Source organism: Triplophysa dalaica, chromosome 5 (assembly GCF_015846415.1).
Source record: "Triplophysa dalaica isolate WHDGS20190420 chromosome 5, ASM1584641v1, whole genome shotgun sequence".
Taxonomy (NCBI): domain Eukaryota; kingdom Metazoa; phylum Chordata; class Actinopteri; order Cypriniformes; family Nemacheilidae; genus Triplophysa; species Triplophysa dalaica.
In genome coordinates this window covers 1109655-1121709 of record NC_079546.1, presented here as the reverse complement: position 1 = coordinate 1121709, position 12055 = coordinate 1109655, and the positions used below count along the sequence as shown (strand labels likewise).

At 40.0% G+C, this 12055-nt stretch overlaps 1 protein-coding gene across 9 annotated transcripts in view; it reads left to right on the top strand.

The window, feature by feature from the left end:
* Nucleotides 1-908: 908 nt before the first annotated feature.
* The window catches only part of erc1b (ELKS/RAB6-interacting/CAST family member 1b), a 151941-nt gene continuing 140794 nt past the window's right edge, over nucleotides 909-12055 (top strand). For all 9 annotated transcript variants that reach the window (XM_056748569.1, XM_056748568.1, XM_056748567.1 and 6 more), the window contains exons 1-2: nucleotides 909-1076; nucleotides 7878-8768. In XM_056748569.1, the coding sequence (XP_056604547.1) occupies nucleotides 8079-8768 (690 nt within the window). In that variant the 5' untranslated portion in view covers nucleotides 909-1076; nucleotides 7878-8078. The remainder of the gene's footprint in view (nucleotides 1077-7877; nucleotides 8769-12055) is intronic.

The window sequence follows — 12055 nt, the reverse complement described above, 5'->3', positions numbered from 1 at the left end:
GGATTTGTATGCCGATTTAGTTCTTGGAAAATCTCTACTGTCCTCTAGTGGAAGATTTATGCATTACAGGTCAAATTAAATATGCATCTATTAAATCATTATATAAAATAAATCAATACTATTAAATATAATCTAAATCACGAAAAGAAAAAAAAAACAGTTTAATTAAAATAATTAAAATAATGAAGTAAATGTTTCCTTACAATATGAAATGGCTTTAATTTAGAGTTATGGCATATTTTTTTTATCAAATAATGAATCATTGACTACAGTTAAAGACAAGACACTGGTTATTGTGTGTGCTTGTAAGGAGCACTGTTTTCAGGCAAAAAAACAGTAATACAAGTCAAAGCCCAAATTACACCCAGAGGACCAATGATGAAGGAGGCTTCACAGCTTCATTGAAGACCTCATAGTGAACATATCTGCAATACAGCTGTTAAAATAAACAAACGTCTGACAAAAGAGAGAAAGTATGAAAAGAGTGGCTATTCATTATTACTTTAGAGTGAAAAATATTGAGCAAAAATATACTATGATATGAATAGGCTAGTAATATTTATATCGTAGCTCTATAAATAAAAAGTAAAACTAATATATATATGCAAGTGAACGAGATTTCTTTTGATACATCATACTACTTAATGATTAAAACCAAATCAATTAAAAAATATATAAGTTTCTATTTTGTCCTTCATTTTATTTTACCTTTCGTAAAAAGTGAAACAATTGACGCAACCGCATTTTCACCTCGAACAGTTGAATGAAATCAGTGCAGCACATCCTGTGTCTGCTGCCACCTCGCATTAGAAGCAGCGAGACTCGTCTCTCGTGCACTCCGACGGTCACGGAGGCCAGACTCGGGAGCGCGCATCCCGGTTCGTTACGTCACTTGAAGCGCCCAGGCTCGCAGTGCTACTGGTAGAGCTGGCAAAGAGAGGAAGAAAACGACACAAGTACTATAAAAGAGGGTTTTGCCCGCGGATAACGGCTCTCAAAGTCATAACGGTCCGTCCACAACCATAAATACAGCCGCAAAGATCTCACTAAACCGGACTAACCTCTTGTGCAAGAAGGTGAGACGCTTTTTTTAAAGTCTTGTGTGAACTGCTCGGACACAGCCCATTGATAGTGTGGGATTTTATGTACGTTTCTATATATTTCACAGTGACGCTCTGATACTTTTAAAGGTGCCCAAACAAACTAGTGGGAAGGTAAATATACGTAATATTGCTTGAAGTGAGCTTTAAAAGCCTCTGGAAATGAAACGCTGTTGCGCCAGAAGCAAGCAATGGAGGAGGTACTGGGCGAAAAAAAGAGAAACATGTATGTCCATAGCAAGCTAAGAGAAAGAAGTCTAGCAGTTTGTTATCATTTAGTGGTTTTTATTGGAAGATATAACCCGAGATTGACGACGATAGCGAGACACTGTGTGTACGCTACAACTATCAATCCGTCTGAAGACTCAAATCACTCAGTTTTAGGCGGTGTCAGGCTTCTCTAAGAAGGAACTCTGTCACTACATGTGCATTTCACACTTTTGCTCGTTATTTTTTGCGTCTTACCTGTTGAAATGATTGAAAGAGGCAACGAGACGGATGCAGACATCGCTCGAATTGTTACAAAGTATCCCCGTACTCTCCGTGACGTCACTCGGGAAATATGTATCTGTTACAAAATATCAAAGGCGTTGGAATAGAGACAACGCGGTGCCTCGGGGGGAAATATTTGGAGAAAGTCTAAAGTTTGGATGTTTCGTTTAGTATTACAGCAAAACACAGTTGTTTTATTTAACAGAACGCCGTGTTGTTGTAAAGTAGGCTACCCGGCAGACAGATGAATGAATCCTTAACAATTAATTCGCATTTAGACGATTGTGATTGGTTCACTGAGCCTCTTCCATTAACAGCGTTGTTGTAGATTTGAAACTTTATTTCGTTTAAAGTGCTCACTTCATAAATATTAATTATTTAGTTGTTAAGTGTAATATTGCGTGTCTTTGTGTTGTACATAGATGTGTGTAGTTTCTATTAATGAATTTTTGATTGGCTATTGCTGGTCGTGTCAAAACAAAAACACCTCTTAAGAGGTGGAGAATATATACATATAATATAAAACAACCTTAATATATATAATAACGGATCCGACCTGTCAACCGTGTTGACCACAGTTAAATATCTTCTGATTCAACAGGTTGGTTTCAGACCATCACTTCATGTCATTTTGTTGTAATTCTACAGTTGATTCTTGCTTTTGGAAGCCTGTGGCTTATTTTAATCTTCCCCCATGTCTAATCACATGACGTAACACACATATTCTGCTGTGATTGTCATCAGAATAAATGGAGGATTGCATAGGCCAGCAGTGAGATGTGATAACCGTGCTGACCGAGTTTTATCTGCTTGTGTTGTGTTTATCTCAGCTGGTTTTCACAATCGGATCAATCTTGTGTGTTTTGCTTTGTCGTTGTTTGACTGGCCTGCTTGTGTCGGAAATTAGTCCTACCTGACATAGAAGGATTAGTGTAATGTCAGTCTGACCTAACCTGACCAGCAAACTGTCCATGGCTATTGTGCCTCCATCACTTAAAAAAAAAAAGCCCTTTGCTTTTGATCTGAACTTCTGCAGCACCTGCACATTCTGTCAGGGGAGGGCAGAGGGAAAATTCATATGGCATGTACTTGTATATCTCAACCCTTGAACCCTCTCAGGACCTTTGATAGAGAGTTAGTTCGGCTCACAACTTCTGTCTTTGCAGTGATGGATGTGACTGAATTGTTACAAATAAGATCAAAGAACCTTTTTTGTGCATAAAACCAAACTGTTCATTAGTGCAGAAAAACGCAAAATGAGAAAAATAGATTATTGTTTGAAAAAATGTAAACGGGTCACTAATATAATATGCTGAGATTATGGCGTACAGGTTTGACCTGTGTTTTCTCTCTTCTTCATAAATTGGCTTGATATTTACACATATTTATGTAATCTCTAGAGGGTGTAACGCAGGGAAATTCAGCGAGGATGATTGATTCTTGGACACTGAGACATGCAGGAGAGTTCGTCTTGTGTCAGCATGTACAAACATGCAGGCCATTTCAAGGGAAGATGTTTTACAGCCGATGAAAAAAATATTTTTAGTTCAATGTGTGAATGTGTTATGCAATTTGATGTTATTCAATTTTGATGTTATAGATTCATTTGCATACGTGTAACAAATCTATCTAAATCTTGCAATAAATGGAAGTTACAATGCAAGGTGCATGACATGTGTGCTTAACAAGCCAGACCCAAGCTGCCCAGCAGCAAGAGAGCCCGGCAAGAGTCTCATCCTCATCTTTAGCATGGCTTGTGCCGGCTTTGACCTAATTACCTCACGCAGACGGGATGAGAGCAAAAAGAAAAGAACATTCAAAAGCGGCTCTCTCGTTTCATGCTCTCAGGACAGGACTGGAGATGAGAATTGATCAGTTGATCCAGGGTCCCAGAGGAGGGTACCAGCAGTTAATGATGTGTCGGCTCAGGACTTTGTTTCGACATCTTTGATTTATGAAAGCCCGAAAGCATCAAGCTTGTGGGATAGTAGGACAGCGGTGTTACGCCCTTGTTTTAGGGGGAACACGACCCTAACCTACAGTAGCGTGCAGATGGTAAGGTATGGGTCTTGAGCTTTTGTTTTGATTTGGGTTAGTTTGCTTAAAGTGCACCTGTGTATGTTCTAAGGCATTGTTTTTTTTCAAGTTCTCGTAAGGCATAACGCTTTACGTGTTTGACTTTTATTTTGTGAGAATTAAAGGTGGTACTCTTGGTTATGCAAAGTTACTGTGGTTTGGAGCCAAATAATGCAGTGTGAAATAGACCTGTGGAGGTGGGGGTGGGATCAGGTTTGGACCCAGCAAACAACTCGTATGTGAAAACAGCCTTCAGGTTGTTTTGGCCTTGCAGAGACTATATCTGGTTTCTGTGGAGGTTGGTAGACCCTCTACCCTCTGTGAATCAGCATTGTCCTGTAACTGGGCCAGTGTAGCATCTTTCACTTCTTGGATAATACTCTTTTTCTTTCACATTTTATTTAAAAACGTGTTTAACAATCTGCATTTTTGTTGGCCAAAGCAATGGTTTGATATTTTTGTGTGCTGCCTTTTTGATACGTTGAGTTGCCGTTAAATGCTTTTCACCAAAAATCCATTAAATATTTTACGTCAGGCAGTTTAATAAGTCTCCATACTGTATAGTGTCTACATGCATTATACGTGCTGCACTGAGCTCTAGATTTAACGATCGTCCATTAATAAGCAAACTATCATTTTAAATGATTGAAAGATGAGACAAAAATCACCGCAGCTAAAAAGTTATAGAGAGATTTATGTTATCATCTTTTATATAGAGTCTTCTTATTGATTGGTCACCGTCCTGTCTTATTGAAAATAAGATGGATAACTCGCAGCCTGATTAATTCCCACAGTTTTTACCTGGATTCGCAAAAGAGCAATTTATGAATGCATGCGGCGGGTTAAATCAAATGTGCTTTGTTGTAGCTGGTGTTGGTGAACGTGTTCAGTGATTTAAAGCGGCAGGCAGAGCTTTTAAAGTGAACTCAAAGCTGACCTCTGTTCCCTCCTGTAAATATAATGGCGGAGGCAGGCACGCATTGTCCCATTGATGCTATAAAAGAGGCACTGGGTTAGATACTCAGGAATGAGCCAAAAAACTGATGCTTTCAAACCCAGCCGCTGGTTTAAATTGATACCTTATTGATTGGTGTAGGCGGCCTTGGAATTTGAAATGAAAGTTACTGGCTTTAATTTAGGGCGTGCGCTCTGAATCAGCACTCAAAGCCTTACTTTAAATGATTGGGACTTTTTACAGTAAGTTGTGAGTCATCAGTATGATGTGTATTAAAACATTGCATTTTTGAGATGTTTGTAGTATTTCATCAAATGAAATAGACTTTTAGGTTTGAAATATATGCAATTTCGTTTTTCGATTTTATTTAGATAAAGTGTAAAGATTCTAGTCAAAATGTTGAGCCACTTGAGGTCTAATTTGATCTATATGGCAACCCTGAATGTAGAGATGTGTGCTGTTGTTGTGTGTTACTGTATGTCTGGCTGGTGAGCTCATTTATCACTCTGAACTATGAGTAAGAATAGCATATGGTCAGTCGTTCTGCAGTTTACTCTCATCCGTTTGCAACAGATTCTCAGTTTTATGATCCTAGAGCCTTACGCATTCAATTTCAACATTTGGCGAAACGTTTTGATTTTCTTTGTTTGTTGACACCAATAACCTTCTTCCTGAGGTTTAAAAACATAATTCGGAGAACAATTATGTTGAAAATATTTGCTTTGGCTCAGTTTTGCCCGTCTAACAGAGTAAAGATGTGGGACTAATGAAATGGAAAATTTTGTATGATCCAAAATGCCATTGTTAATAGAAATATCCGTTTCGGAGGGGGAAAAGCACATTGCTTTTACGATAGAATTGAAAGGAGCGATATGAGAGTAAAGCATTGGAGGGGAGTGTTTGTAGTTCTTCATGCTGTGTTCGCTGTCCAGGTGTAATCCACCTGCCTAAGGGGCAGCCAGATGGCAGCCGTTTGAGCAATAAAGAGTCTTGTAGCTCTTAAAGGGATAGTTCACCCAAAATGTAAAACCAGTCATTAACTCACCTTCAGTTTGATATACGTTGAATTGATGTCATTGTTATTTAGTTGCTAGGTGCTCATTGTACATGTGTGAATATGTAAACCCGATGTGCCTTTTCTTCGTCTGTTTTAGACCAGTTTGGAATTGAAAACTTTATAAAATATTTCTTTAACCTCGATAAGAACGATACAATTAACATTGGCGCATAAAGGAATATTAAATTGCTCATTAAATTAATGAATGCAATGTAATGATGAGGCACAGTTGTTCTGGTGCCCTGAACTGACCCCATATGTCCCTAAATAACTGCCAACCCCTCATTCAACTCTCTAACACTGTAGATTCCTGTTATTTCTCAATTCCTGTCTCAAGAATCACATCTAGAAAAATAATTATAGTCTCTGCAAACAAATGATGCTTGATCTTTTCCTAGTACTGTCTTCAGTCCTTATCATTTTTGCCGGTCCCAAGACTATTTTACATGTTGTATAAAGTCATTCATTTATCACATTAACTGCATAAAGGAAAGGAAAGTCTAGGCATGTAAAGCATGTTGTCTTAACTTTGGGAATGTGACGTGGTTTGGCATGCCCATGCAGAGCATTTTGTGACTTCCGTTCGACAGAAGTAGAGGAAGGAGTTTTGCGGTCTCATTGCCCTTTCCGCATCTTATCAGCAGTTGGCTCTGTTCTGCTTCTGGAGACTATCACAGTATAAAAAACTGGTCCTGAGTGTTTTGATTTTTTTCTTCCTGACCTCTGCATCATGCTCTGTAAAGTCAACATGTTTGTGTATCCAAAAAGAGCCTGCAGTCAACATACTTCACATTCAGTGAAGTATGGATTTATTGGCGATACATGCAGATTAGCTCGACTGAAACGAAATGCAGCACTTCGGTTAGATGCATTCCTAATGAGGGATTGTGGCTCTGCTGGCTTGGACCTGATCAAGTGCCTCTTAAATATTTTCATGGCTTTTTGGAAAGAGCCAAAACACAGTTGAGAGGAGTGTGCCAGCTCCCCCATAAAGGGCAATGTTTTCTCAATAAATTACCCATAAGATGTTTTACCACGGCTTATATAATATTGTGGAACTTAAAAACGTGGAATTAAACAATTGTGCATTTGTAAATGAATGCTATAGCATTTATTAAAGAAAGAGATCACACAGTCACACTTGTGTCATGTGACTTGTTTTCACGCCAAGTCTTGCTACAAAACAAAGATGCGTTTTACCAAGACAATGACGTTTTTCAGTAAAAATAAATAGATAAGCAGGGCAGCTTGGACATAAACAAACAGTTCATTGATCTGCTTGCACATAGTTGTGTTGATGTATTATTACAGATTTGCTCGTACAAGACAATGAATGACTGGTATTGCAAAAATATGTCTTTTTTTATGTGTGTAAAGTAAATACTACATATGTGGCATATATTCTGTCTATCTGGGTAGTGCATCTGATACACGATACATGAAAGGACTGTGTGCATTGGAGAAGATGGATGGTGGAGTGACAGTGCAGAGAGTACAGACTACTGTATGTATTGGAACGGAGCCACCTAGCTAAAGTAAATACACGTGTGAGTGACCTACATAGAGCTCAGTGAAGGAGGTTAAAAAGCTGATTGTGCCAGGCCTGTTCATTAGACTATTATTTCCTCACTGGGAAAAGTACAAGGGAGGTAGACGTCAGGGAAAACTTCTCTGCGATGCTTCTGGCAGTAATGAGTGTGAGGTTGGGCACTCCCTTAATGGTCCAGTGGATGAATTTTAGCATCTAGTGGTGGGGTTGCGAATTGCAACCAACGGCTCACTCCACCCCTCCATTCGAAGCACTACGGTGGCTGACAGTGGACTAAGATATCGTCATGTTTCGCTTCTTCGCTGAAGAAGATAACGTATTTTCTAGGGCACAATATATCAAAGCATTTATATGCTCAGATTCTTATAGAATTATGGTTATATGCCACCACATCCGAAAGCTAGAGGGCACTCTAGAATGATTTTCACGCGTAAGGTGTTGCTGCGTCCCAATTCGTCTATTTATACTAAGCCCTTAAAGTTTGTGCGATACTTTGTGTGAGGCTGTCTTGACCAGGTCCTGATTAAATAAAATTAAAAATATATATTGCATCTCTTTTTCAGTTGATCCATACGATAATGCTGTATTAGTTAGCTTTTTTTTGCAATGCATATGACTAAATTTTATCTTTCTTTCTCTCTCTTGCAGGAGTATAACATGAACAGGTTAAACGGATAATACTGTCCGCTCCTTCGTACCCAACCCAGTCTCCATGTTGTCAAAACGAAATGCTTTCTTCGTCTATGCAGTTAACATAAACAAAATAAGGAGCACCTTTCAATAGATCAACTTGTACATTTATATCCCCCCCTTTTATTTCACGGCTGTTCTTCCCTAACCAAAAGCACCATGTACGGTAGCGCCCGTTCTGTGGGCAAAGGGGAGGGAAACCACAGCGGCGGGAGCAATCAGAGTCCCGGCCGCTCGCCTCGTCTCCCACGCTCACCCCGTTTGGGCCACCGTCGGACCAACAGCACAGGAGGCAGCGGGGCAGGAGCGGGTCCTGGGGGTAAAACCCTATCCATGGAGAACATTCAGTCTCTCAATGCTGCGTACGCCACATCTGGCCCCTTGTACCTGAGCGACAACGAGGTGGTGGTGTCCGGCCCAGATATGCCAAAGAGTACGATGACGCTGGGGCGCTCGAGTGGACGGGTGCCTTATGGCGTCCGCACGACTGTAATGGGTAGCAGCCCGAACATCTCCACCGGGGGCCCGGGCTCCATGCCTACTGATGCCATCGCTTTTGGAGACCATCATATGCCTTCCACGCTGGCATCAACTGTGCCTCATTCGCTGCGGCAGGCGCGGGACAACACCATCATGGATCTGCAGGCACAGCTCAAGGAGGTGCTTCGGGAGAACGATCTTCTAAGGAAAGAGGTGGACGTGAAGGAGAGCAAGCTCAGCTCCTCCATGAACTCCATTAAGACCTTCTGGAGCCCGGAGCTGAAGAAGGAGCGAGTACTTCGTAAGGACGAGGTGTCGAAGATCACCGTGTGGAAGGAGCAGTATAGTGTCGTGCAGGATGAGAACCAGGTAAAAGTTCTTATGGCTGGTCAAAAAAATTGTGGATATCATCCGAATGCATTGCATTTTTAATTTTTTTCGGTAGATTTTCACTTGGAAAACTAGGCTGTAATATTATTGGTTAATATTATTTTGTTTATGTCCGCAGAAAACTTGCTCAGTTACACAGCTTGTAATTCATTTTGGTTGAAGGGCTTTTAAAAACAAACATTTTATTTCGGTAGAATATTATGCACTGACGAATTGTGCAAGGAAAGTCAAGAGGTAGAAAGTAACCAGTGTCAGTATTTATTTATGTTGCCTCTAATGCTTGTATTAAAAACATCTCAAGCGATATCGCTTTTCTAGTTAAATCTGCTATATAAATATTTAGTTTTTGCAAAATGCTTGACAGTCAGGCATCTGTTGTTGTGCAAAAAAAAAAAAATGTAAAGAGGAAAAAATTTTTTTTCATATCACATCACAAAGAGCATCAGGACAAAAGACGTCTATGAAATGGTGCTCACTGCTGTCTTGAAATAGTTTGCTGAAAGCAAAAGAATACCTCTGATGAACCTAGAAATCAGAATTAAAGGTGTTTGTTTGGCTTGCATGGCCAGGTGTTTGGACAAAACACTATTTAAGTGATGTTTTGTGCTGCATAAAATAGAAAATCTTGAATGAAGCATAAACCCACCACCAGTTCTTTAGCACACTTGTGATGGATGTGAATGGTCAGCGATGCAACTTTCCATAACATTTTATGATCTTTAATGCAAGCTTCTGTCTTACAAACATCGGATTTAAAAGAAAGTCATGGAAAAAATGCCTAATTTTTCATTGGCAGACTTGATTCCTTGTGTCTAGACTAAACTAATTCTTTCTCTATGCTGAGTCTATAGTAATGCTCTACGTCTGTGTGAGATGTAGAGTCCATGCCAAGCTTTGGTTATACTAGACCTGCTTAGCCAGACGTTTGGCTTTGGACATTGAATCTGGCCCATATTACAGCGTATTCCCACTACGAACTGCCCACTTGGACAGGAAGTTGTTTGATGCCAGTCAGTCAGACTGGAGCGGTCTAGTTCAGCTTTTGCCATTTTTGTGTACAATGTCATGTGGTCCAATAAGGAGGTCCTTTGGCATGCCGTCTGAGGTTGATGCTTGTGTCAAATTAGTTCTCTCCCACAAACATGCTGCAGACATAGTTTTGGAGCATTCGGGGAATGTTCTCGGAAGACATGCTGTCTGTCTTTAACTTTGTTGGTTTTGCAGTAAATTCATAGATCAGGATCTGAAGATGTTGATGTTTCAAAAACACAGCCTCTTTTGTCCATGACCTTGTATGGGTTTTTATCTTTTACTAAGTTTACTGCAAAAACTTTTACTAATTAGTTATGATCCTCGCACATTTTTGATCAACCCACATGCACAATAACTTATAAAGCCATGTGACACCTCACATGTCCTGTCTGATCAAGTGACTTATTGGAAGTATGTTATTCATGTGCTTGAAATATTATCTGCATTAAACTAGATCAATATTCAAAAATATTTACCAGTTAAGGGTGCAGTTTGTAAAAAACATCTATAGAGGGCGCACAATCTAAACAACGACAATGCCTTAGCTTGATGACGCTGTGAAGGAGCGGGAATGATGGGATCTGTTGTCTTTAACACAACCTCTGATGGCCATCAAACAGATGGGAACGAGAAAACATGTTAGTGGATGAAGTTAAGTTTTATAAATATTGCGAATAGTTGTGGTCCATATATAAGTGACTGCTCGAAAACAAGCTAGTGGCTCGCTAGACACTACTTCCTCATTTGTCCACGACACTGTTGTCATGCGGTTTCTACATCAGTAAAGCCGGTAACACAGATGAACCCTCTTTCTCACTGTCCATTGGTTTATTCAGAACATTGTACAATTGAATGTGTGAACTGCGCATGGCGTTTTATACGTTTGGGCACTTGTTTGTGTGTAGTACAAAGTGTGAACATTTGTGAACAACTGTCACACTCTTCCTCAATTTCTCTCTCTTTCTCACACGCACACATTCTGGTCTGTGAGGAGGGCGGTCTGTCTTGCACCTCCTGCACCCTCCAAACATCTGCTGTGTTTTTTCAAGCATTAGTGAACACGTTTATGCGAGCACGTCCAGAACGAGTCAGTCCGTGTGTCATTTCTGTAAGTGTCTGTGTTGAGGTCCTTTGCATCCATTAACAGGTGGTGAACACAGCATCCGATGTTCTCTTAATGCAAAGATTCCCTCCCCAATCCCCCTAGTTTCATTTTCCACATCCATGTTCCGCCCAGTCTTCATTCAGACAGTTTCCGGTCTGTTTCAGGCATGACTGTTTGTTCCTGATCCAAAACCTGGAAACTTGTTTTTTTTCGGAGGAGAGCTGATAGCTGAGCAGAGATAGAAAAGGGTTTGTTTGCTGTGTCACGCCGGTAAATGTAATCTAGAAGGGTAGCAGATGGCCCAGGGTGGAGGCAGGGGCCGGCCAACCCCCAGGTGGTCAAAGCAGAAGGGAGACTAATAAATACACTCTTTGAGAGCAAAACATCACATGGAACTGGAGCTTAAAGCGAAGTTTGAGAACCTTTAAATATCACGTGACAAATCACATTTATTTTTTAACCTCCTGTTGTCCTGCTGTACAGGATTAAGGTTATGTAATGGATAATGAGTCCGTTACTTACAGATGAATGACTGTGTCTTTCAATATGTGTTTACACTGTAGGATTTTTGTGTTTACACTGTAGTTTTCAACGTACACAGCATAGCCAATAGTCTATTATGGGTGTACAGTTAAAGGGGTAGTTCACCCAAAAATGAAGTTGTTCCAAATCTGTGGACATCTCTTGGTTTTGCTGAACACACAAAAACATTTTTTAAAGTTTTCCAACAACATGAATTGGCAGATGAAAAACAATGACAGATTTTTCATTTTTGGGTCACCCATCCTTTAATATTGGGGCAATACATTTAAACGGACCTCTAACACTAAAATTTATACGTTTGTGTTTAACTTATCCCACTTTATTTTTTTACTATTTTTATAACTTTTTTTGTTGTTGTTTGTTACGTCTCAGAATTTGTCAAGATTTAACAAAGACCTGCATATTTGATCCATGTCTATAATAGTAGTTTGGGGGAAAGAGTGTTAGAGACACAGTTCATATTTTTCTCTTTCCATTATGGTGCCGTGATCTGCAGACACGGCTGCCCGAATATGGAGTGTGGTCATGTAGGATAGGTGTGGAATGAAGAGAATTCCGAGCCTTCCGTCTCCTTTACTAGTCCCTC